The sequence below is a fragment of the Dryobates pubescens genome, chromosome 39, assembly GCF_014839835.1.
Source record: "Dryobates pubescens isolate bDryPub1 chromosome 39, bDryPub1.pri, whole genome shotgun sequence".
NCBI classification, from domain to species: Eukaryota; Metazoa; Chordata; class Aves; order Piciformes; family Picidae; genus Dryobates; species Dryobates pubescens.
The window spans coordinates 3,662,817-3,689,773 of record NC_071650.1 but is presented as its reverse complement, the minus strand read 5'-3'; the positions used below and the strand labels follow the sequence as shown (position 1 = coordinate 3,689,773).

General features: G+C 47.9%; 1 protein-coding gene across 4 annotated transcripts; it reads right to left on the bottom strand.

Annotated features, from left to right (window-relative positions):
• Positions 1–508: 508 nt before the first annotated feature.
• SERTAD2 (SERTA domain containing 2) lies at positions 509–26,543 on the bottom strand. 4 transcript variants are annotated; one of them, XM_054177299.1, is made up of 3 exons: positions 26,460–26,543; positions 23,734–23,841; positions 509–1,852 (listed from the first exon to the last, which is right to left on the bottom strand). In XM_054177299.1, the coding sequence occupies exon 3, from the start codon at positions 1,846–1,848 to the stop codon at positions 907–909; it is 942 nt and encodes a 313-aa protein (XP_054033274.1). In that variant the 5' UTR covers positions 1,849–1,852; positions 23,734–23,841; positions 26,460–26,543; the 3' UTR covers positions 509–906. The 4 variants fall into 4 exon arrangements, with proteins under 4 accessions (XP_054033274.1, XP_054033275.1, XP_009899588.2 ...); XM_054177300.1 differs by lacking the exons at positions 23,734–23,841; positions 26,460–26,543 and adding exons at positions 21,059–21,146; positions 21,417–21,561; XM_009901286.2 differs by lacking the exons at positions 23,734–23,841; positions 26,460–26,543 and adding an exon at positions 20,379–20,698.
• Positions 26,544–26,957: the final 414 nt, after the last annotated feature.

Genomic DNA, 26,957 nt, shown 5'->3' with positions numbered 1-26,957 from the left:
CCTATCAAAGTAGCTTTTTTTTCTCTCTGTGTGTATAAACAGCATTTGTTTGGGTGTTGGTTGTTGGGGTTAATAATTATTATCTTTTGTTTGTTTGCCTTTTTCTTTTTCCTTTTTTTTTTAAGCTTTTTTCCCCCTTTTTTAAGAAAACCCAAATCTCATAAACTGCAGAATCTGTACAAAAATAGAAAATAAATTTGGGCAGCAGATTTTTTGTTTTGTTTTTTGTTTGTTTTTTCCCTAACCAGCCATGTAAATGCGACACACTTAAAAGAGGAGCAGGTTAATGGCTCCCAGCAAGGCTGAGTTGCTAAGTCAGCCTAAGCAGGGCTAAAATGGTACTGAGATTATCTAAATAATAATAATTCTTTCTCTTCTTTTTAACCTCTTGCAATAAAACTTATAGAAAAAATAGACAAATATGCACATGCAATTTACAGCTTTCCCCAACATAATCCTTGTGCTTAGCTCTGACAATTTTTTTTCTTTTAAATATTTTTCCTTTTTTTTTTCATCTTTTTTGTTTTTCTTTTTTTGTTGTTTGTTTGTGGTTGGTTGGTTGTTTTTTGGTAATAACATTGTTTTACAATATCCTTTTTCCCATAGCAGGATTTTTTTCGGTCTTCCTTGAGGAACCACTTTAACAAAGTAAGAAATAAAAATTAAAATCCATCAGAAGTGGTCATAAGTGGATGAAGGCACTCCAACTCTGCTTGAAGCAAAAAACTAGTGTGGGATCCTTTTTCTCTTCCAAAGAAAGGCAAGCAAAGGATGCATGCACAGTGCTGCTGTGAAACCGGCACTGGGAAGGGACTATGGAACACTACCAAGTGTGGAATATACTGAGGACTTCAAATGAACATTAAACAAAACAAAACAACCCAAAAGTTGCTATATCTCTACGTTCTAAGACCCAACGAGCACCTCCATGATGTGATCCAGTTCTGTGAGGTCCATTTTGAAAGGCTGATTTGGAGTTACTGGTTGGCTGCTGTAGGGAGCAAGGGTTTTGAGGAGCTCGTCCGCCGAGACGGGAGCCATTTTTGAGGCAGCCCCCGTGGCAGACGTGCAGGGGTCAAAATCGTACATGGACGTGTCAATGTCAGCAAACAGGATGTCATCCAGGGTCAAGTCTGTGAGGAACCCTGTGGAAGTCGTGATCTCGAAGTTGCCAGGTAGCGAGTCCATGAGTTTTGATTCAGCTGTTCTGCTCTCCGGGAAGCCCTCAGGCTTTTGAAGGTTGGACTCACCAGGGTCCTCCTTAGAGTCCTGGGCTCCCGTGTCAGCTGCTACTGCCTCTGCGGAGGTAGGTGCTGGACAAAGCTCCTCGATCTCGTCCAAGGCTGAGGAGAAGCTGTCCTTTACTGCTTGGAGAGCAGGAGGGGCCAGTTTTGTGGGCCCATCAGGCTGGACAGCCGGGGAAGTGCAAAAAGTGTCGTCCTCCAGCAACGAGGCTGGGGTGAGGCAGGACTCCAGGGGCGTAGTGCTTACGAAGTCGGTGGTGAGGAGGGGCTGGGAGAGATGGCTGAATGCTGGCTGGGCCTCGCGGAAGTTGTCGCTGAGGGGGTCGGCAGGCTGTGATGCGGTCACGAACACGGGCCTCAAGCTGCCTTCTTGTTTCAGTTCTTCCTGGATCCGCCTTAACATGTTGTTAATTAAAACTGTCTTTTGCAAGCTGGGCTCGGTTAATGGCCTGTGGTTATACAGCTTCATAAGGGAAATGTTGAAGATAGTCTGACGCTGTAAGGTGTAAGACACCTTAGAGGGACCATCAGTGGGAGACACCACTTTGCCTTCCAACCCATCTTCATGCTCCTCAAACTTCCGCTTTCCTCCTTTCCCCAACATATATCTGAAAGGAAAGAGAAGAGACATCAATGAAGCCAACAAAGCTTACAGCCTCCTCTCCCCACCTGAATCACTACCCCAAGTCCCCCTGCTCCCTTGCACAGACATGAGGGTGGACAGATTGGCCACGCTTGTCCCTTCCTCACATATCCCATGTGTTGCCTATAGCAGAGAGCTGTCATTGAAAACATCTGGTTGGAAGAGACCTCGAAGATCATCCAGTCCAACCTTTGACCCAGTTTAGTGACAATCCTAAACCATGTCCCTAAGCGCCAGGTCCACACACTGGCTTAAACACCTCCAGGGTGTCCATGCAAGTCTCTTGTGGCCCACAGTGGCCTGATGAGGACACAGAAGCCACCTGAAAGAAGTGCTCTGGCTCAGGGTGTTTAAGCACAGCTGTGCAGGGATTCAAACAGCATCTGTAATCCTCAAGCTCTTGTACACCTGACAGCAAATTTCACTCCTGCCTACATTAAGCACATGGTCCTCAATGATCTGTGCAAATGTGCACAAGCTACAAGTATTACAGAATCATAGAATCATTAAGGCTGGTGAAGATCTCCAAGATCAAGTCCAACCAAGAGCTCAACACCACCATGCCCACTAAACCATGTCCCCAGGTGCGATGTCCACATGGTTTCTGCACAGCTCCAGGGATGGTGACTCCACCTGGTCAACCTCCAAGACCATTCTCTACACTACACTCTGCAGCCAGAGCCCTCAATCCTGACAGTGCCTGGGTCCCAATTTGTGGACAGGAGCACCTGCCTCAAAGCTCTGAAGCTTTGGAGTCTCCTGAAGCACAGTGCACACCCCTCCAGGAACCGGGTCACCAGGAGGCACCCCTAGTCCCTCGCTCCAAATCCACATGGCAGTACAGGGCCCTGCGCATCCCTTAATACCGCAGGGGACACACTGTGTCCCCACCTGGGCATGAAGCTGGGGTGGGATGCACTCTGATCTCCCCACTCTTCTGGGAAGGAGCATTTTCACATGGTGGTGTTTGAAGCTCTTTCCTTATCTTTCAGCTGACTAAGGCAATGGCAGCAGCCTCTGCTTCCACTGGAAAGGCACTCAGAAGCTTGCTAGCCACAACCAGAAGAGCATCCTAACTCATTTCTGAGCTCAGAGTAAGTTGGGCTGTTCAATCCCCAGCACTGTCTCTCCCAGGAAGTTTCGGGGCACTTGGAGGTGCTCCTCTGCACAGTGTAGTCCCAGCCTCATTTTAATGCCACCTGAAGATCCCCCCAAATGCAAAGGCATGAAGGAATTAGAACACTCTGCCCCACACCTCCACCCATCTTCTGTGAGCCAGGGTTTGGTGTCTTGAGATACCTGCCATTGCCTGGGTGAAACAGGATGGTCCCTGTCACAAGCACTTCCTTCAGTGCTTGTGGGGTAGCAGGCTCTCTCCCCTGCTCCTTGCACCCACCCTATTTACCAGACAAGGTCGTTTATCACATCAAAGTCTAACCCAGAGTCAGAATTTTTTTGGTTGGAAAATATCTCTAAGATCATCAAGTCCAACTGTCAACCTAACATCACCATGGCCATCAAACCACATCCCAAAGTGCCATGTCCACACATTTCTTGCACACCTCCAGGGATGGTGACTCCACCACCTCCCTGGGCAGCCTGTTCCAATGCCTGACCACTCTCCGAGGAAAGAAATTTTTCCTAATATCCAACCTAAACCTCCCCTAGTGCAATTTCAGGCCATTTCCTCTTGTTCTATCACCTGATACTAGGGAGAAGAGACCAACTCTCACCTCACTCCAGCCTCCTTTCAGGGAGCTGCAGAGCTCAGCCTTCTCTTCTCCAGACTAAACAACCCCAGTTCCCTCAGCCGCTCCTCACCAGACCTGTTCTCCAGACCCTGCACCGGACAGGTTCAGGCACCTCAATGTCTTTCCTGTAGTGAGGGGTCCAAAGAGAAGGAACAGAGGCTGTTACTGTTCCTCACTTGCCTGTGCCATGGGCCAAAAAGAAGTCTTGTGGAGATGGGTATTGGACCATGGGTGCTTCAGAGCAGCACCTTATGCTTGGCCTGCCTCTGTGTCTCCGGGCAAACATTTGGGAACTGTCTCTCTTTCTCCCAGGCAGAGGGGTGAGGTGCTGAACACTAACCCAGTTGCCTTTGTAATAGGATCCCAGCCAGCTCCCCGTTCACCCCTGCACCCCTCTCTCCCTTTGACAAAACGCAGCAGGAAGGAATCTGCCTCCTTTTTAAAACTAAATGTGGAGAATGCTTCCCAGTCCCAGCTACCCAGAGGGAAGTTCAGAAGACACAGACACTTTTAACCCCAAACTTGACTCCTCTCACACAAGCTTTGTGGTGCAGCTATCATCTAGGAGACAAACCTTGCCTTCCTTATTGGGATGCAATTCCCAGTTCATCCATCAACATCCCTGCCTGTGAAATGACTGCACCAGGCAGATCTAACAGCAGTTTGATCACCATCCACCTGTTCCACAGACAGATAGCCTAGCTAAGGACTTGCAAACAGCCCCAGCAGCAGCTGGCAGAACATTCTAAAGCCCTTGCGGGGGGGGGGGGGGGGGCAAAAGAAGTCAACATTTCCATGCAAAAAGCAAAGAGCTCTGGAGCATTTGCTAGACATTAAATCCAAACCCAGATTGGGTGAAGGGAGCCTCTTCTGGTTAAAAATAAGTCCCAAATCCAGATCATTTTCTAGCATATTATGCAATTAAAAAAGGGTGGGGGGAGGAACGAGCTGAGCAGAGCTCAGAACGAGTAGGCTGCCATCCAAGCTTCTTGGCCAGCTCCCAACGATCCCCACGCCTGGAATCTCGGCTGAACAAAACCTCTGAAATTTAGCACTGCTGCCGAAGCCTGTTTTTTCTCCACTCCCGAATGTCACTGGCATGGACTACTCCAGAGCACTGCACGTGGTTTGGGGTGGGGGGGGGTGGTGGCCATTGCTGTTCCAAGGTTGATGATGGACACGCTTTCTTCTACCTTGGACAGGCAGAGCAAGAAAGGGAGGAGTGGGCCAGCAAGAACCAAACCCCCTGCCCAGCCCAGCGCATTTGCAAAGCAACGATGAGTTAGGAGGAGAGCTAGCAGCTTTCCAGCCCTTCCTGCTACCTCCTCCCGCTGAAAAAAGGCAGACTCTGTTCCAAAGACATACCAATGCTCCTTCCACAATGCTCTATTTAGAGGAGACTCTTTTAATGGCTTAGGGAATAGGAGAGTTCTGAAGTTTGCCACGCTCTGCCAGGAACGTATAAAAATACAGCGCAAAACAAACCTTTTTCCCCTGACAAAGGCAACAGCCCACTCGGGTGGCCACACTCCTTTCTCTTTGCTTTAGTATTAATCATTGTTGTCAGGAGATGCCAGCCAGCGTTTCGGATGGACCCAGCTGAGCCTATTTGCACCCAAGACTGAGGTGCTGCTGGCTCAGGTGGTTTTGAAGCTGACCAGCAAGAGCTGTGGGATTCACAGCGAGTAAAGGCAACGATCATTTCGCTACGTCATTTTCCAGGAAGCTCAGAAACGATTCAAGGTTTCCTGTACGTGTGACTGTCAAGCTTTCACATCTCACTCCATCTTCACGCAGCCTGCTTGAAAGCTTGTCCTTTTAAAAGATAAAGTAATTCAGGCAACTCCCAATTTCACTGACTAGCTTTTCAGCATGGTTTTTGGATTCCTTTTCCTCAGCATCGCTCTCTGAAGCACCTTTAACCATTAAAGGGCAGAGCAGGATGCCAGCCTAAGCTGGGGGGGTTTATTCCCCCAGAGAGGGAGCTCAGAGGAGCACTACTAGACTCAGCTTTACCAAGTTTTATTTTATCCCCTTCTCTTCTGGCATACAAATGGGAATTGTAAACACATTTTCCTACAGTTTCCATAAATCACTTTATTCACTCTAAGCGAGGCAAGGAGGCAGACTAACTGATAGAGCTGCTGAAAACAGACATGCTTTCAGGCTTCCGAGCCCTCCTCTGGATGTCCATAAAGCAATTTTGTAGTTTCTGACTATCAAAGCTTAAGACCACATTGCCTGTTTGTTCTCTACAGTTCAAACCATCTCTTCCCTTTTCTACAGTTCAAACCATCTCATCCCTTCCCTGGTCCCCCTTTTCCTCCAGCTACATGCCTACAATAAAGAAAACATTAAAAAGAAAACACCAACATTTGATCTGGTTCTCTTCTGCTAATCTCAAAAACTTTGCTCCCTGACTTTTCAGATGAAGCTCCTGCTAGGAAAATGACAACACCAAACTCAGAGATCATCCACACCCTTCCAAGTGTCAGAAGACAGAGTTGGCCTCATACGGCCATAATGGCGACACCTTGTCAATAGCAACCCACCAAAAACACAAGACTTGACAGGCAGCAAAGGATCACATGCATGGATGATCTTCCATGCTGCTCTCTACAGTTCAAACCACCTCTTCCCTTCTTTCAAACCATCTCATCCCTGCCCTGGTCCCCCCCTTCCTCCAGCTACATGCCTACAACAACGAAAAAAAGGGAAAAAACACAACAAACAAAACAAAACCACAAAAAAACCAAACACCAGCATTTGATCTGGTTCAGTTCTGTTAATCTCAAAAACTCTGCTCCCAGTCCTTGCAGATGAAGCTCCCGCTAGGAAAATGAAAACATCAAACTCAGAGATCAGGTTGGTGAAGGATCAGTGCAAAATGAGATACACCCACACGCTCCCAAGTGTCAGAAGACAGACTCGGCCTCATATGGCTATAATGGGGACAGCTTGTCAATAGTGACCCAAAACACAGGACCTGACAGGCAGCAAAGGGTCACATGCATGGATGATCTTCCACGCAGCTATTTTGGCTGAGCAGCCACCCCAGCCAGATGTATCTCCGCTGCATTTCCACCCATCTGCCAGCAAACATGACTTTGGGGCCAAGAGTTAAGCGCTGAGACGGGATGTCACGTTACTTTAATACAAGGGTGTTGCAGGGTTCTGGTCTGCAAGGCGAGTTTCAAGCTTACTTTGGTATGTGGAATCAGCAACCTGAAAAAACAGGCAATAGGAAAACTGTATTTATCCAGGGATGGAGGCAGGGGGAGTTACTTGGAGATCTCCAATATTATCCACCAGTTGGCTCCAGCTCTGGAAGACCCAGACCCAGAAGCTGAACCACTGCTGCTGAGAAGGATCCAACTTGCCTTTTTTTTTTTGCCCATTTAGGGCGATTGCACTTGCCTCAGAGCCAGAGCAGCCCCAGCGTTGTTTGGGAGTTGTTTTTCTTATCTTAACTGACATACAAAAGTAACATTTTATTTTTTGTCATCTGCATGTCATTCAGCTTCCTTCAATTGGCTCTGCAGCTCTGCAGCCCGAGCTGGGGAAAAATGCAGCTGGGGTTCTGTAGAAGAGATCTCAGCCTGGAGCGGGTGGCTCTCTGGAGTTAACCATCATCTACTAAGGTCACAAAACCTCATGCAATGCCTGACTATGCCTGAGCCCACCTAGTGATGAACCTTTTGCTCTCCAGAGGATGGAGGTACACACACAGCAAAGGAGCATTGTACTCAGATGCTCTACCTTGTCACTGCTCAAACTCTCTCTGAAGGCTTTCCTGCCTGGGAGTTTGGCATAGGGAAGGTACTAGATCAGTAAAAGCAGAGGGGGAAAGCGGTTTGGCTATCACACCAATAATACAAACGCCCTTTAATGTTAATTCTCAAAGGCTTCTAACAGTTTGGGTTAAAATGCTGCTGACTACTGAGGGCTTTTCTTGGAAATCAAACCTTGGAAATCAGAACCCACTAGTCCCTCCCCACTCATCAAGGCAGACAGGAAGGTAAAAACAAGAAAGAGGAACTGAACACCAAAAAGGAGAGTGGAAAAGGATGTTTAAGAAGTCACATTTCCACTCACACAGTTGTGACACCCTATCAGTGGGGCTAGAAAATGAACAGCTTCCTACAGCCAGATTCGCTTCTGGAACACAGGCCGAGGCACTCCCAAGAAGGTAAAAGCATCAAACCCCAGAGCCCAAAGACAACCATTCATCCCCATGTAGACAAATACCAAAAGACAGAGGTGAACAGCAAAGGTTATGCAAAAAGGGGAGTTTAAAGCAGGACCAGTTGCTTTCTGAAATTAAAACCACAGGGGAAAAAATAATAGGAAGAAAAAAGCAACTCAGGGGAATTAAAATAAAATGCTATTTCACAGACACACATGCACAGAAAACAACCAGCAACAAAAAACAAACAGAAAAGCTCCCCCCCACAACTGCTGAGAGAGTACTGCATTTGCACATTTCATTCCCAAAATTTTCCAAACCTCAGGTGTGCATGAACCTCACCAAGTGGTTCTGGGAGACTCTCTCCAGCAAATTACGCAAGGGCTTTCTGTATCATTTCTGGCACAGGAAATATTATTTGCCTCTCCTCCTCCTCCATCCCTCACTCCTCATCCTTGAGGGTTGCATTGGCTGCGTCCTGGCCCAAAGGTAGTCAATGAGTGTTTTGTTGCCGACTTCAGCAGAACCAGGATTTGGCATTGATAGCTGCAGGACCAAAATAAAAAGGCCTTTTGTGCCAATGGGTTCAACTGGCAAGGTGAGGGCTACAGCCTCTGGGCTAGCAGGGGCAGGCTGGGCTGCCATAAGGCATGTCAACGCTGCCAGATACAGCCTGAGGGATCACCTCAACTTGTAACCAGTCCCCGCAACTTCAAAGCGTCTGTCCCCTGCAGCCTGGGAGGCAAAACTCTCTCCTTAGCTCTGTTTTCACATCCCCAAGGCCATGGCAGGGAGAGCAGCCACACCTCAAGACCCCTCAGCAGCGGGACCACAGGTTCAGCCACCACAGAACTATGCTGCTTGTCCTGCAGCAAACCTGCCCTGGGCAGCTGGGAGCCAGCCTGCCCTCTTGAGAGCACAGGCATCCTCCTCCCATTCAAAGCTGGGAAAGAAGAGAGACAGAGAAGGGGAATGCTGGTACAAATCTGGCACCCTCTCCCAGCCTCGATAAAAACAAGCTGAGCAGCCCAGGTGTCAAGGTTTAAGTGCAAGGCTGGAGTGAATAAGCAGCACGGACTAGCAGAGGTGACAGGCACAGCACGCTGAAAACCACTACATCCCTCTTTGAAGAGTTCATCTGTTGACACTGGGGTCTTGAAATCCTGGCACAGCAGCATCCCTGTGAGCCAGTACAGCGTGTACCACACAGTAACACACGGCCACGCTCAGCCTGCTGCAGCTGGCTCACCACTTACACACTGAGGGCTTGTGGGGTTTGCTTTGTTTGTTTGTTTTGGGGCTTTTTTGCAAGGCTGCTTAATGCAGATTGTACTTGTTGGAGCGTAATGCATCCATGCTGCCTGGCTAGAGAGAGGACTCCTGCCCATCTCTGCCTGGGAAGAACTGCCTCTTGTCACACCGCTTAGGAAACAAACCCCCTCAGCCCCAGACCAGAGGTACAGGGAAGAGCGGGGCTGGGCTTTCATGCTCCCCAGCCCCAGTGCTCAGCCATTCGCTGTCTGCAAGGTTCATTTCTCCCAACACATTTTGCATGAATTCTGACTGTGGTGAGTAGTTCTGGTTTGCTTTTTTAAACTGGATGAGATTTACTAAACACTTTACCAAACTCTCTGATTCAGTGCTGTATCAAAAAAATCAGCCTCCTGGGTAGCTCTGCTTCCAGAATAGAGGGAATTTGGTTTATGTTTGCACGCCTTGGCTGCAAGGCTGCCAGTGCCAGCAGCAACTGTAAGAGGCAAGTATTTCTCAAGTACTTTATAGGCACCTAGCCCTTGCCATCTCTGGGATGGATGAACCAGGGCTCTTCCAGAAGAAGCAGAGGCAAGCAAAGCTGCTCAGCACCTCACTCCTGCATTTAGTAGGAAAGACTTTGAAGGGTGATGGAGCACTACTAGAACAGGCAACCCAGAGAGGTGGTCAAGTCTCTCTAGAGACATTCAAAACCCACCTGGATGTGTTCCTGTGTGACCTTCTATAGGTGAACCTGCCTTGGCAACAGGGCTTAGACTCTATGATTACCAGAGGTCCCTTCCACCCCGTACCATTCTGTGACAGCTTCCCTCTCCCTACAGCAACATAAGCCTTAGTCACCCTGCTTTAAGCACCCGTGAGCATAGATTGGCAGAACACAGTTAACAAGCCAAGGGCCAGAAGGCTTTTCAAGATCAAAATAATCATCATCAAATAATTCAATAATAAATTTTATTTCAAAATAAAAACAAATCATAGTGAGTGACTTCCAGGGGCTAATCAATGCAGGAATTAGTCAGGGACTGGGCAAGGAAACCTCCTGGCAAACAGGAGACAACACCAGAGGAAGCTCACTCATTTGAACAGGATCTGGAGTCACGAAGCTCTTGTGGGGGTTGTCTCTGGTACTCTGAGCCTAGAGTCCCCAGGTCCCCGAAGTCATATCCACATTAATCAGAAAGCAAGGTAAAGCCTTCCCTAGCAAATAAGCAAGGCAATTATAAAGCCAGTCAATAGCCTCACGCCAGCCAACGTGCTCCAGCGATATTTTGAAACTGTAATCTGATCCTACTGTTTCCATCCCCGTGCCTTGCCTGCTCTCCCTTGTTGCATACTGTACTATTTGAGGCCCAGAGGGCAAGGCAAGCTTCTCGCTGTTTGTTAATAATCAGAAACCACGTTTGGAGCAAGAGCTCTCTCTACACAGTACCACCCACAAGACTTTTCTTGGTACTTCCTTCAACTTGCAGCCCATCAAAGCCCCAGGAGAAGGCTATCAGGAAAACAAAAGCGAGTAAAAGCAACCAAAAGACTACAAACTCCACTTCTGCCTCCAGTTTCCAGCTCCTTTTTACCATGCTTTAAAAAAAAAGGCAAAGCCACAGTCGAAGGCAATCTCCGACTCTGCAGTGTGTTAAGTCTTGCAGGAAACACATGCTTCTACTAAATTGGAAACAGTGTCTAATGCTGCCAGCGTGCTGAACCTCGCATGTTCCCTTGCGAGAAGTGAAGCCTTTCTTAATGCCGTTTGTTTACTGGGGGGGTGGGGCTTTTGGGGGGTGGGTTTTGTTTTGTTTTGTTTTTTGGTGGTGGTTTGGGCTTTGTTGTTGCTTTGGGTTTTATTTAGCTAACTGCACACAGCAAAGAGACTATGTCTGATAAAGCTGGAGTGGACTGCTGTAAATATAGCTTAGCATAAATTACTGCTTCATTAAGTAATTGTTTGGGAAAAGGCGAGCAGGCTTTCTCGCCTATAACTGTGTCATTAAGGGTGTTTATAATATTAGGAATTCTATCAGGGTAGGAGAACTTAATGCAAGTTTAAATCAGACCAGCACTTGTTAGCTTGTTAAACCATTAAAGACTACCCTGGCAGAATCAGAAGGTGAACAAGACTGTACAAGTTCTCTGTGTGTGGAAGATTTTAAGGCCAGGCTGGATGTGGCTCTGAGCAACCTGCTCCAGTGTGAGGTGCCCCTGCCCACAGCAGGGGGGTTGGAACTAGATGATCCTTGAGGTCCCCTCCAACCCTGACAATTCTGTGAGTCTATGATTAAAGCTAGCTGGGTTATTTCAAACCTGCTGTGAGGCTGGAATCAGAAGCAAAAGCTCTGAACAACTCTGACAACTTCTTTTCAGTGTGAAGCAAGAGGGGGGACAGAGCTTTGTAGCATAGTGAGGCTAGAAAACATTTACTCAAAATAGGGTTTATTCACGTAACAAGGAGTCTTTACAGGAAGAAAAAGAACAGGTTTGGATTAACTTCTATCTCAAAGGTCTCACAAAGCCAGAATGTTGATTCTCACATGCTTTCCTTCAGACAGGATCTTCCACCAGCATCTGTCCAGCAGCACCCAGCAGCTGCAAATAAGAGCCCAGCCTGCCCTTTTATGGCCTTGTCCTTAACTGGAAGTTATATGAAACACGCCTTCTACAAGTGCTAACGCCACCTCAGCCCTTTGCAGGCCTGCTGCAGAAGCAGCCCCAGTGACCACCAGCCCCAGCAGTACCTGCTTTGAGCCAGACTGAGGTGGAAGATTCCCCTCTTCTCACTCCTGGGAGCTGTTTTGTCAGGGTTAATCACAGGGGAGGTTGAGGTTTTGGCAAGATGGCCAAGTTGCCCTCTCCTTGGGTCACCTCTGTGCCAAATCCCCTTCCCCCGGCTGGCTGCATGCAGCATCTGGTTAATTCCATTCTATCTTCTCACAACAGCACCCATGCTGCTCACCACACAGCAGCCTCCTCGCTGGAGACCAGCTTGACTGAGACTATGTGCTTCAAAGCACCGGGCTAAGGTTATTCTGAAGTTCGTGTCTCCCCATGGCAGCATTAAGGAGGCACCAGGCCTGCGTACACAGGGGCCTGAGTAACTGCTGCCAATATCGAAAGCTCGAGGACTAGGAGCTGCATTACACACCTGGGCATCAGGAGCAGGAAATCAGAGCTGCAGTAAATGAAAAGAGGCACAGCACTAGGCCAGATCCTCTGGCTTTACTACATGATTAACCAATTTCTCAGCAGACTCTGCTTGTTGTCACTCAAAAAATATGCAGGGGTTTCCATCTACAAGCCTCCTTGGGATCAGCCAAGTAGCTCCCCCTGTAGCTCCACATCACAGTTTCTTTTCCCAAGTCCAGCACTCTGGGCCTCCTTACATGGGAGCAAGAGATGCTGGGACCATGGCCGATGAAATCTCCCTGCCAGTGGGCAAGGAGCCACAGCGGAGCCAGTGCACACAGCTCTGTACTGGCAGAACTAGAGCCACAATATCTTCAAGCAGTGGAAAAACAGCAATTAAGACAGCTGTGTACTGCTTCAAGGCCAAATCTAGCCAAGGGCTGACTGCCTTCCATTTCTTCCCAACTCAGCCAAGGGCTGACTGCCTTCCATTTCTTCCCAACTCAGCCAAGGGCTGACTGCCTTCCATTTCTTCCCACTGCAGGGCCTGCAGGCATCAGCACAGTGAAATCAGTGGCTGAAAAGAAGCACCTGACCTGTAAATTCAGTTCAGAACAATCTGAAAGAGCCAGCACGGCCACCAGAAAGTAACACAGGCTGGCAAACACACTCTCTCGCCACTGCTACGACAACATGCTGGTCAGGCTTTGAGGGAGCATGATGAAACAGCGAGGCTGGCTGTACCTCCCTCCTCCCCTGCAACCTCTCTCTGAACAATAGATTATGGCAACACGGTGCTGCCTGGTACAATATAGCGGCACACACACGTATCATGGTCTAGCCGATTATTTTTAGCATGGGTAGGGACTGGGTATTGCAGCCCCATCCTCACAGGGTGTGTGCCATTCCTGCAAAGGGTAATGAGAGCTGTGAGCGCATCCAAGAGAGACGAGGAGACCTCTTTGTGTATAATGAGAGAGTTTCTCCTCGTGTGTGTATAATGACTCGGACGGAATCCTCGCTCCCAAGCCCATCGCAGCATCTTCTCCCCGACGATACTGTGCTTTCCCCCTTGCTGCAAGACCCTTAATAAACACACCGGGGGGGGGGGGGGTGTTGGAAATACCCACACTACTGTGGAAATAACTGAACAGTGTGCCAAAAAGTAGGTTATTGCTCTGAAAACAGTGTTGAATAAATTATCACAGACAAACTGAAAAGCAGCAACTGGGGGGGGAGGAGGAGAGGGGACAAAACCCTAAGCCTTTAACAAAATATATACTGTAAAATGCAACATACATCCCAGCTACGGCAAGTCATTTTAGTTCCTGGCCTGCAGATTGTATTTGGCAACCAGTTTCTCACTACTGAGAGTTAAAAGAGGAGAAAAGAAAGGAGTTTCCCTGGGGTTTGGTTTGCTGGAGGGGGGGGGGGGGGGGGGGGGGTGTGTTGTTATTGTTTGGGGGTTGTTTTTTCCCAAAGCACAAGAGTTGTTTTCAACATTTTTGCTCTGCAAACAAGTATATTCTGTGAAAAAGCACCCACTCACCCCTGAGTTTCTCTTAAAGAGGTAGAGAAGCTGTTGGGAGGTTTCTCCACCACCAGAGTGAACAAAACAAAACACGAGCAAATAAGCCCACAAACAAACGAAAAACCCAACAAGACAAAACACAAAGGTAGTTAGAAGTTTGGCATGGAAGTTTGCTGAGACAGTGCGAAGTGATGGTAACTGTTGGCCTCTCAGTCCAGCACACTGAAGCTCTTGCATTTGTTGAAATAGAGAGTGTGTTTTCGCACCCTACAAAGGAGCCTGCTGAAAACTGATAAAGGGAACTTTGGCCAGCCTTGAACTATCCTCAACCTGCAACAGCTACAAGTTAGAGATGAAAGAGATCCCATTTTTCATGACACCTGCTTGATTTCACAATAATAATAAAAAAACCCTAACACACCAAAGCTATACCCTTTAAAACAGTCACCATGGGATCCACCCAAATTTACATGCAGTAATTTAAACATTCTCCAATCAATCATTCGAATCTATATGGGGACACCTTTTTAATAGCCTATCTTAACAACACCTGCATTAAACCTGTATTTCAAAGCAGACTTTAGTGCAGGTCTGTTAACACAGAACAAACTTAACCACAAATGTAGGGAATTAGGTTTCCAACATCAGTATTCTACAGTCTTAAGAGGGATTGTTTCAGTCTTCACATTTACAAGAAAATGCCTGAATTTTGCTTTAAAGGCATTGAATTTAGAAGGACATTCGGTCGGATGGATTTAACTTGTGAATCGTAATTCAAAAGTAATTCCCACTTGTAGGACAGAGAAGAGCAAGAACCACCTGCAGGTGGTTATTTGGTGGGCTGGAGAAGCTTCATTAGGAGTTCCTGCCTGGGCTCCAGTGAACAGAAAGCATGGAGTATTTTGATTATTTTCTTTGTGTGCTGTTTCTGCTACAGAATCGTTCAAAAAGTATGACCCCAGCTCTACAGCCACACTGAAAACAGCAATCTGGTTTAAATCAAGACCTGCACGTGTTACAGCAGCTTTTCTCACGAGAGCCAACCTGCTGGTTTTAGGTCAAGCTTTAAGCTGGTCTTGCTCCTACATAATTTTGCACCTTATTCACAACTTGGAAATCAGGTGTGCAAAACACAGGAGAGGAGATCAGGAACTGACACTAATCATCTTCAATTTCATATTCAGTCAGGCACAACCCATTCACCTCAGCCAAGATCGTGTTACACTGATTTTCCCCACCACTGAGAAAACCAACAACCAAGCACATCAAGAGCACATATGTAACACGTATAGTTCCCCTGACAGCCAGGGGAAGCACAGCAGCAACAGGAAGCTTCCCTGCGTGTTACACACACAGAAAACATTCTCCCTCTTCTACTCATTCGCAAACTATTTGTGGAATACTTTAGCTAGGGGAGGAAAGGGAAACTGTTGTTCTATTAGAGAAGCCAATTTTGCCAAACAGATGGTGGAGAAAGGTAAGGGAGATCATGAGCTAGAGCACAGGAGGGTAACCTAAGCAGGCTATTGTACCCGTGGGACAGTCAGCATGCAAGTACTCTGACCGCAGCGCAGACTAACAACGGCCCTCCTCCTACAGAGGGACACGCGAAGGAACAAGAGGCAACCGGCAACAAATCATTTGATGCCAAAAACGCTTAGACAGAGCAGCTTCACTCACACAGACACACAGAGCAAAATGTTGCCACTGGCTCAAAACAACACTGCAGTTTGCAGATGCACAGCAGCCTTCTATCTGGACGAAATGTGTATTTTTGAAGTATGCAAATGATGTGCCTGCACGTGTACGTGCGCCTACCGAACGCTGCTCCCAGGAGTGACAGAGTGCCTGTAAAAACATGTGAAAAGGCAAAGGAGTTTGTGGAGGCACCGGAAAATGATGATGTACTTCTGACTTAGGTTCTAAAACTTCATTTTGCAGCTACCTGAAGTTAAGACAAAGCTGCCTTGAGGCATCTCAAACTAGTCAGACCTGCTGTAGCAGTTGCGTAGTCTGCTTCAAATATGCCCTCCACGCTCCTTTCAACCTCCACCCCAACATATATCCGCATAGTTTACCACCAATCACAGGTGGCTCTTTCTATAGCACAGTTCACTCAGCCTTATTGCCTACCTGGCACAGCAGGAGAGTTTTTTAAAGACTAATGTTACAGGCTACCAGAAGAAATTGTCAGAAAGCAAACAGTAATTGTCATGTTTCCATTAAAGGTGAGTGTGGCTCAAACGGCACAAGGGTTTCCCAGGAGGAAGGAAAAAGCTGGGATCAAGAAAACAGCTTTGTTTGCTACAGATCATTTGAGCAAGTTTAAGGACAAGTTTAGATCTTTCCACCAACTCAGGGTTCCTTTGAAAAGGGAACTTCTTTCTTCTGCTGCTTCCACACACTGCCCAGTTCTAAAAATAACATTAAAGGAAAACAACCCACATCGCCACTTTTCTCTTTGTGTTCTACTATATTAAGCATACGATTTTTATTCTAACTTCACTGGGAAGTTGCTAGATGAAATCCCATAAATCTTACTGGTGTGAAAGCTAAGTAAACAGGCTTTGACTCCTAATAATTACACAGACTAAGACTCGTGCCATTTGACACAACTTAAAACTCAATTTTGGAGCAGTATTAATGAGAACTTCCTCTTTAAGTCCACTGCTCCTCAAAACACCGATCACGTTCTACAGGTTGGGAACCTCAGAGGTGACATGGCACCACTTAGGGTTTTATGTACCAAGCAGAGCAGAGTGCTGAACGTGGCCCCTTACTTAGAAGCATAACGGTTTGAATTTGTCTAACGCAGGACTCTTGAGTGCGGTTTTAACCTTGCTGCAGCAGACCAAATCCACAGTCACACTGATGCAGTGGTGGCTGCTCTCCCACCTGAGCCAGCTGAGCTTCCACCCTCAAAGAAACACTTGAAAAACAAAAGCTCACTCTCTGGTGATGTGACACCTTCTTCAGTCAGTCCTTGCAAACCATATTGCTCCTCATCACAACTTTAAAGCTATTTCTGAAGACCAATGAGACTGTACCACCAGCTGCCCAATACCCCCTGGAGACCACCCTAGCTCTCTCCCTTGGAAATGCCCCTCAAATCAGCTTTTCCCCATGCAGGAATTCCCCTTTGCACCAGAGGAATCTCCCAGATGCAGTTCTAGCACATCTTCACAGCTCCTCATGGCCTTTGCAATGACACTGAGCATCTGACAACACTGGGAGTCACCACCAGTGAAGCAAACATTGGTGTGCAGCTTCTGTTCGGCACAACAATGCACCACTTGATACTGGCACAACCATAAGAGAGAGGTCAGGGACTCTGCTGTGAGCAGTACTGTACAGCCACAGGACAAACAGGCCTATTTCTTCCACCAAGCCTCTGTTGCCTCCCAGCCACACATTTGCTTTGGACTCTTGTTTTGCTCGACTGCACCCCACAGCAAAGTTAGGGCTTTTGCTCCAGACTTGTGCTGAACAGCCAGCATTGCTATCTTATTTTTTGTTATAGGGTCTGCACTGGCAATGCTGAGCACAAAAACTGCCCTTGTTTATTAAAGAGTTAAGGAACCGACACATGTTGAGGGTCTCTCTCCATTTACAGAAAGCAGGTGCTTCTTGGTGGCAGCACCATTTCTCTGACTGATGCAGCTCAGAAATAAAACAAGTGGCAGCAAACATGCAATTACATTCCCAGGAAGAAAATTAGAACCATTCTCAGAGTGGCAAATTCCATTTTCTCCAAACTATTAATTATCAAAAGATTCCCCTATGTTCAAGATATGTGCCCACTGCCAACCTGCTTACATTGAAGCTGGACTTTGCTCTCTATTTGAACACTCCTGATCTTTGGACTTGGTAGCTGGAAGCTGCCATTTCTGGCACTTGTGTGCATGTGCACGTTAAGAAACCACTGCAACTGGGGCTCAAGAGCCAGCTGGTTTCACCTATAAAGCCGAGTTAAAAGAAGATGTCTCTTTTGCTACCCAGCCCTTGTAAAAAGTAGATCACCAGAAGACTGCTTACACTTTCAAAGTACTGCATTCTCCTTGCTTGACAGATTACACTCTAAGATGTTACATAAAAACAAAAATAGTCACAAGCATTTTGGATCACCTGTCCAGCATTAGCACTGCTGGAGATGAACTGTGCCAGGAGTGTTTTACATCCAAAAACAGTCAGAGAGTTCCTAAAAACAAAATATCCCTCCCCCTACCCAATGCATTATTTAGGGGAAAAATAAAAGCAGCTTGTGTAAATTATGGCAAAATCTTTCCAACTAGATATTGCCTAAGATCTGCTGTACTTCATGGAAACTAAAAACTTCATCATATTAAGACATTCTCTCAAGCTCCTTGATGCCTCTCAGGCAGACAATTCGAGTGCTTGGATTATTTGCTTTATTATTTCCATCAAAACATCGAGAAACTATCATTATTTCATCTTCCCCATTAAAGAGAGCAGGTGTACAAAGGAATACAATTACAATTCTCAATAAATCAGTCCTTACAGATGTATTTAAGGCTCTTTAAAAACTGCTTCATCTACGGACAAAACCTTAAATATCTACAGCTACCAACTTTCTTCTTGTTTTTAAATCAGCTTCAGAGAAAAAAGAGATCAGCTTGACATGAAAAACCACATAGATGCACGAAGTCCCCTTTCATTTGTTAGCTGTCTAATTCAGTTCCTGCAGAAAAGGAGGGAGTGGGTTTTGCTACCAACTCAAATGGAAGTAGAATCAGTCACCAAAGGAGGAAGACCTACAGCTGTTCGGTTAAATGCTGCAGTACTTGCCCGGACAATGGAACGTTTCCCTAGGACACATTCTCAGATACCTGTCCGGCAGCACAAACTGCTAATCCTCCTCCTTCCTATCTCTACCACCACCACTACTCATTGTGTTACATCAGATTCCAGAGATACCATCCGATGATGTAAAAATGCATGCATTGTTACTTCAAGCAGAAAGGGATACTGTCAATTTACCCTGCTTAGTCAAATGCTTTGCTTCATTTCTACAGCAATATAAGGACAAGCAGCAGAAACTCCTAAGAAAATACTAATCCCTACAGTTCGCCATACCATGTGAAAGCTTCCTGTGCACTTGGATGAAAACTGAAGTGCCTCTGTGACTCTGGTACCCCAGGACAAGCCTGAGGTGCAGGTGAATCCCCGCGCACACCCCAAAAAACCCCAAACCAACAACAACAAAAATCAGAACAAAAAGTTAGGAAGTGTCATTTGAACTCAGGCAAATAAAACCTGCTTACTCCATTTGAAAGACCCAAGCACAAAACTGATGTTAGGGGGTGGCCAAGCCCTCTACAGCACGTTCTAGGGTGGCCAAATCTAGCACCCACTGACAGCAGTGAGCGCCACCCTGCTGACTTCATCAGGCACTAGCTGAAAAAAAGCCTGCACTTCCCTGATCCCGAGAGTTTTCGACTTGGCTGAACAGAGTGCCACATGCAAACAGCTCTGGCGTGCTGTGGTGAAGTTTGGGGAAAGGGGCTGACAGCCCCCCCAGCTCCCCAGGACAGGAGATGAAATGGGCAGATAGATCCATTTTACTTTACACCGACAGCTAACCCATAACTATAAATCAGACACCAAGGGTTCCAGGGGACAGCACAGAAACCCCTCGATAGATTTCCAAAACAAAAGTGGTCCTAGATTTTCCATCTGTGCTTCACAAAACATAAACACTGACAGCAGGTAACTGCACTCCTATTTTCATGCTTAAGCGCAACTTCTCTTTCAGGCTCCTGACATGAATAAATCAGCAAACGCTCTAAAGCGAAGTCACATCGCAAAGGGATTCCCCCCACCTCTACACCACCCCCACCCCCCAAGCATTCTCCCACCTTGAAAGATATCCCAAGAAACACGTTTCTTTGCGATTGGTTCCAAAAGATGAACATCCTACCCACCCCCGCCACACACACACCGCCGCGACACCGATGCCTGTTTCTGTGCGCTTGGCGCTGCTCCCAAGGAAGACCCAAGTGCTCAGGGAAGCCACACTAATCCCCTGCCCTAGCACCAACCCCTGCAAAGGTTCAGCCAGGCGGGTCCTGCCCAGCCATATGTCAGCTTTACTCCAGCCCAGTGAAAGTCCCCCCCCAGGCCCTCTGGAGCTCTCCTGGCACTATGGAAAGCACTTTGAGGGTTCTCCCGAAGCCCCTGCTAGCTGGGGAAAGGGAGCAAGGCTCGTCTCCTCCTAGCTCAAGGGGTTCCCCGTCGCACACCCTTCACTTACCAGAGTAAAGCCGGGTTCTGGCAGTTGGACGGAGCGCGGCCCTTAAGACCACAGCAGCCCCCCATAAAAGAAGTCTATTCCAACTACACTCAGGCACCTGCTTCGGCCCAGGATCCCCCTGCGTCGCCGGGGTGCGGGGCGGACGGTATTTTAAGAGCAACTCTCTCCTCTGCTCATCTCAGCACGATCCCCCCCCCCTACCACCACCCCCAGGAGAAGAGGAGGAGGACACCCGCCCAAATTTAAAGGTAGAGCTCAAAGAAGCCCCGATGACTCGCAAAGCGGGGGTGGGTGTCGCGGCCCCCCCCCGCTCCCCTGCCGCCGCACGCCGCTGCCACCACCCCGGCTCCCAGCCCCACTCACCACATGCAGCTCCACCTGAAAACTAACGCATGGAGCCGGAGAGGGGTAAGGGGGGAAGGTCGCAAACTCCCGCCCTAAAGCAGCTCCATATGTCGCTCCCGCGCCGCTCCGGGGAGGGGCTGGCTGGGATGCGGAGGAGGAAGAGGTCGAGGAGGAGGAGAAGGAAGCAGCAGGCGCAGGCGGCGTGAGGATTTAAGCCTCCGCTCTGCCCTGGCGGCTGCGATCACGCAGCATTATACAATGGAGGAGGAAAAGAGGGAGGAGGCACCGGCCCCGGCTCCCAGCACTTGCCGACAGCACTGACGACAGGGGCGGCTCCGACGAGCTCCTCGCCCTCAGGCCCGCGTCAAGGCTCCGCCTCAGTCCCGGCCTTTCCCCACCCTCCCCCTCCTCCCCGCCGCTCCTCCTCCTCCTCCTCCTCTCACCGCGGCTTCCCGCGCAGCCCATGCGTGTCTCTGCTCCAAGTAGGCGGCACGGCCCCCACAGCGCAGCCCCCACCGCCAGCACCGTGGGTGCCCCGGGGAGCGCTGTGCCCCGGGGCGGGGAACAAAGGCCGGTGCCAAGGCGCCCCAACCGCAAATATGACAAGTATCCCGGCCATCCGCTGCGGGGGGACGGGGCGCGCCTCCCGAACCCTCACCCGTCCTCCCGTCGAGGCCGGAGCAAACCCCGCAGCTCACCTGGGAGGCCCCCTTCCGTAGGATCTTCGCTGTTAATCTGGGCACAAAAATGAGGCCACACGGAGATCACAGAATGACAGAATCGTTTCTGTTGGAAAATAAGATAATCGCTTCTAACCGTTCTCCAACTCTGCCAAGTCTAGGGCTAAACCATGTCCCTCAGCACCACAGCTCTGCCTCTTCGAAACGCCTCCAGGGATGGGAATTCAACCACGTCCCCGGGGAGCCCGTTCCAGTCAGAGAAGCCTTTCAGTCAAGAAGTTTCTTTTAATACCCAACCTAACCCTCCCCTGGGGCAACTCGAGGCCCTTTCTTCCGTCCTATCACTTGTTACTAGGGTGAAGAGACCGACGCCCACCTGGCTCCAGGCTCCTTTCAGGAAGCTGTTGAGAGCAATGAGGTCTCCCCTCAGCCTCCTTTGCTCCAGGCTAAACAGCCCCAGTTCCCCCAGCTACTCCTCACATGACTTGTTCTCCAGACTCTTCAGACGTTTGAGTGCAGGAAGACCTGGGGGAAGGGGTGGGGAGTGCTCAGAACCAGGCACTATCTGGAAAAAAAGACAATTGTTTTAAATTCCCTCAATGATTGTGTTCAAAAAGGACGGTAATCCCATCTGGGATTGTAAAAGGCAATTCAAACACCTCACACGTTTGGCCGCAGCCCCGGCTCATTTATGTTCCACTAAACCAGTTGTACTTCAGGACAATCAAGTTTTAAGACCTAACATAAAGGTGATTATTAGCCGTTAATATCACGACTTGCTTAGGTATTATGCTCAAAACGGTATGTAATCATTTGTGAGGAATGGAGCTGATGGTCTCGTTAGAAAATGAAGTTTCATTTTCAGCTAGAAAACAAAAAAGAAGGGATACTTGCTGAGGGTACAGCTCTTTAAACTGGAAACTGGATTTGTCAAAAATCCACAAGGGAAAAAAAACAACCAAACAAACAAAAAACCCAATAACCAAACAATTAAAATTGGCAGTCTGCTACATCACAAGGAGATAAAGTGATGATTTTATGAGTTCTTAAAATTGTAACTGAGAAGACCCCATCTAGTTGAAATTTAAACACCAAGGCTGGGTTTCAGATGATACTCTGCTGAAATTACTAAAGTGGGATGAAAAGGGCATCAGATCTAAAAAACCACCAGTTCTGCAGGCCTCAGCACATCCTTCTTCTTCCACCCATGCTATCAGCCATTTCTTTGAGGAGATGCACGTGCTCCCATCCTCTGTCTGCAGTACAGTGGTAGCCCTGGACCAGATCTGCAAAGCAGTTCACAAAGTGCTTGCTGAATTTTGTGGAGTGACTTGCAAATTGCTTGCGCGCTGGCAAAAATTAAAAGCAGAACTTCCCCTGGCTGGATACTCGCCAGCAGCAAGGCACTGAGATTTGGTCCTTCTATTTAGGGAAGTCTAACGGTTGGACTTGATATTAAAAGTCTTTTCCAGCTGAAGCAAATCTCCGAGTCTGTGATTCTTCTTGAAATCTCAGGAATCATTAAATAAATGAATAAATCACTACATAAAAGATTCATCTTCTTCAGAGCCCGGACGGACTGGTACTGGCTCAGTGGGCTTCAGCCTACTCAAAAGCCAGACAGCGGATTTGTAATACTTGTACATTTTTGACTGGGGTGGCTCTTTCCTAGATCCACTGAATTTCAGTACCACAGTCTGCCCTCCTTTACACCAGATTTGTAACACAGCAGGATCTGGCCTTGCGTAATGACACTGCGGATGCATGCAGCCAAGTGGTGCCTGCCTTCCTGAGCTCAAAGTCCGCAGCAGGTTTACAGTCCCTGTGCCTGGGTGTGTGCGCACTATCACCAGCACTGTAGGCAGAACCACAAACATTTGCTAAATAAGCAGCTGGGCTCCAGTCCGAGAGCCACGGCCCTGATCTTGCCATGTTATGCTCAGCTGCAAAAGGCCTGAGACAGTATTGTCTGGGTTTTAACTGCTTCGTACTTTGTGAGGTTGCTTCACTTTTATGCTAGCACAGGAGAAAACTCACCGCCCCTTCTGTGCCCTGCTGTAACTCCCCTGGGCTTTTCTTGGCAGCAGTTTATAGTCAGGCTGTAGTTTACATTGTTCCTCCCAACACAACTAGCACAATCTGCATCTACATTCAGAAGCATTCTCTACCAAACATAAGCCACAATATGAATCAACAGGAGCAGAGCTCCATCCAACACTTCATGCATAGCAGAGGCTTCACCATGGCAGGACGGGATTAAGTTAAATGAGGTGAATAATCCTACTGCCACACTGCTCCTCACATTGCCTTGTGCCTGATTTAAGGAGACCTTTCTGGCCAAAAAACTCCATTCTGCAGCTCCAGAGCAACATGACCAGAAAAGTGTCTGCAAGGCCCAAACACAGTTTACCCAAACTTGTCAGCAAGCGCTGAGAACCAGCCTGCTGTGAAAGGAAGCGTGGCCAGGAGCCTGCAGGAGTTAGGGGTGGGGAAAAGTCTGAGCATCTGCAAGGAGGAGCCACCCAAAACACATCCCATTTTGGAACGGGGCATGCAAGGCCTTCCTACAAAGCAGCAGCACAGATGTAACTGTGCAGTCCTAGTATTGATACTACCCCTCCAACTGCTCACCCCTGAAGACAGCATGCTAAACGAGAAGGAACCAACCCCATTTCTTCAGTAGTAGTACCAACCTGATGTGGGCCACCTGCACGGTCTAAGCGCGGCCTTGTCTCTGAGCAAGGATGGTCACAGCTTGCCTGACTGAGGCCAGGCTTCCCGTAGATCATTCAAAACCCCTCCTGTGTTAAAGATAAACACACAAACAAACAGAAATCAAAGACACGAAAGGTGAGGAGTGGGGAGACAGGCACTGGACTTCATAGGGTAATTCATCAGAAATACTACAGACTGCCAGGCAAGCTCTGCCTATCAACACATGTGCTAAGGAGGAAAACGCAGCAACATTTAGTGTGTGGAATGTTGGCATCCCTCATGGTTCTCAAAAAAAGAGGCTGTGAACTGCTTCCTATGTTTCTAATCACATCCTTGGCCTTTTCCTTTCTAATTGCAGCATAGGTTAATGCTGTGAGATGTCATCCAGAGAGTCCTGCATACAGGGAAGAACAAGCCGATGTATCAGTGCAGGCTGGGACCCAACCTGCTAGAGAGCAGCTCTAGGGAAAAGGACCTGGGAGTGCTGGTAGACAACAGGCTAACTATGAATCAGCAGTGTGCCCTCAGGGTCAAGAAGGCCAGTGAGTAACATCCGGAGATGCTTGAAGAGTGTGGCCAGTACATCGAGAGGGAGGTTCTTCTCTCCCTCTACTCTGCCCTGGTGAGGCCTCATCTGGAATATTGCATCCAGTTCTGGGCTCCCCAGTTCAAGAAGGGTAAGGAACTATTGGAGAAAGTCTAGCAGAGAGTCTCCAATGTGATGAGGAGGCTGGAACATCCACCTTATGAGGAAAGGCTGAGAGGGCTGGGACTGGTTAGTTCGGAGATGAGGAGACTGAATGGGGAGGTCCCATTAATGCTGATCAATAGCTGAAGAGCAAGTGTCAGGAGAATGGAGCCAGACTCTTCTCAGTGGTGTCCCATGCCAGGAGAAGGGGCAGTGGACACTAACTGAAGACAAGAGGTTCCACAGAAACATCAGGAAAAATTCTTCCCTTTGAGGGTGGCAGAACACTGGGACAGGCTGCCCGAAGAGCTTGTGGAGTCTCCATCTCTGGAGGCATTCTGAAGCCACTTGGACGTGTTCCTGTGTGATTTACTCTGGGTGATCCTCCTCTAGCTGGGGGGTTGGACTACATGGTCTTCAGAGGTCCCTTCCAGCCCCTACCATTCTGTCATTCTGAGATCTTCCTTCTCTCTTTGGATGCTTTTGCTTTAGTGCATGCTTGAGCTGGCAGGCAAATACCTAATACTACCCCCAGAGCAGACAACTTTCTGCAAATAAAGACCCCATTGGCCCTGATAACTAGGGAAAAGCTGAACAAAGGATCTGCCTATGGCCAAGGATGCTCATTCTGCTAGAGCAACACTCCCCACCAAGCAACACGAGTCTCATGAGTAAAGGGCAAGCATGCTACAAGCAAATGAAACCCTGTTAAGACCTTGGGTTATCTCTGTTGAGGCCAGCTCAGGCCGGGGGTCAACACTGACCTTGCAGAGCGGGGCCCTTATCAAGCAAGGCTCAGCCACAACTAAAAGCAAGCCCCTCAAAAAATGTGGATGCTGCATTACTGCAGTCTGCACACCCATACAGCAGCAGGGAGAGAGCTGCACCTCGGAGCTGAGCTGCTTTCCTTGAGATTTCAATTGCTTTTTTGCCTTTTTTTTCCCTGGTGCCACTCTTGCACTGTAACAAGGCTGCCCTGCACGGCCCAAGGCACAGAGGAGCTGGTTAAAACTGAAGGAAGGAATGCTACCCTGCTTCTCACTCCAATTTTAGCTCTTTTTTTTTTTTTCCCCTGTTCATTTTCTGCTTTAGTTCATGTTTTTCTCCTTTAATGTTTCTGTGGCAGTAGGAGAAACACTGTTCCCCAGAATGCATAATATGCTTAATTATCATTCTCTCTTAGTTCTCCAGGAAAAAAAAAAAAAAGGAAAAAGAAAAAAAGGAGAAAAAAAAATAAAAACCCAACAAAAAACCTAGAGGAGAAATCAGTTTAATTAATGAGTATGACCCAATGCAGCCTTGGTTCTAATGCAGTATCATACATTATATGTCCAGTTGGGCAGTTGATCTCACTTGGGTGAAATGAAGAGAGATGCCAAAAACCCCATGGAGCTCACAAATCAATATTCTGAGAGTAACTAATCCCCTTTTGTGGAGTTATTCTAAGCCTTCCTACAGATTTTGATTCCAACGTCTGTTCCCAAATCCTGCTTTTGGCTTCAGTGGCACAGGATAGGGCCCCTCCAGTCTAGTAATAGAAAGCTGTTGCTTGGCAGTTCCAAGGGTTGTGCCACATGGTAAATTCATTAAGTAATTAAGAAAAAACCCCAAACCCTTAATGTCACGATAGCTCTCAAACAGTCAGACCCAGTGAAAATCCCCAGTGTGTGTCAAGGGCAAGGGGTGGCCTGGTTTCACCTGAAAGTAAGACTTGGTGATGCAGATGCTTTTCAAAAGGACTGCTCTTCACATAGTAAATTATTAAGGAAATCTTACGGAACAGGATTATCAAGAAAGAGGGGAAAAAACCAACAACAACAACAAAAAAGCAAAACAACAGCGCAGCATGCATTAGCTGCCTTAGTCAGAGGAGGTTTTGCTGCATTCCTCACACATGGAGATGACTCCCTCCCTCTGTAATTCCCTGTGCACTCCCAGTCCTCTGGAGACTGCTGGTGTGCATCATCCTCACTCCTGCTGAAACACTGTCCTCTGCCAGAGGTTTGGGCTGCCTACCATTGCGGTGGATCTCTTCACAGCTTTTTGCCTTTTCTTAAGCATCCACGTTCCTTCCCCAATCCCACTCAGGCTCTGCCACCTGCAAGACGTGCTTCACTTCTGACCCAAGCCAGATTGTTCACACCGACACCATCTGTACAGCACTTGGGCTCCCCTTTCCACTCGAGACACAGTGCCTTTTGCTTTGCATTGAGTGGAGTTTTCAACAAATTTCAGGCTGCTTTTCTTCTCCTTTCAGTGCTCACTCTGCTGTCTCCATCAAAAGCACAAGTCATTCTTTTCTGGAACACTTGGTTACTCTTTTGAAGAGAGGCTGTGCTGATGTCCTGATATCCATCCCCTGCTGGGGCCAGTGGGTTTAGAGAAAAAATAAATCTGGAGATAAACCCAAAGGCTCTGTTTTACCACTAAGGAGGGAATACTTTTAATAATAACAATAAAAAAAATAAAAACACACCACCAGAAATGGTAGGGGAAAACAGGAAGATGGCCAGT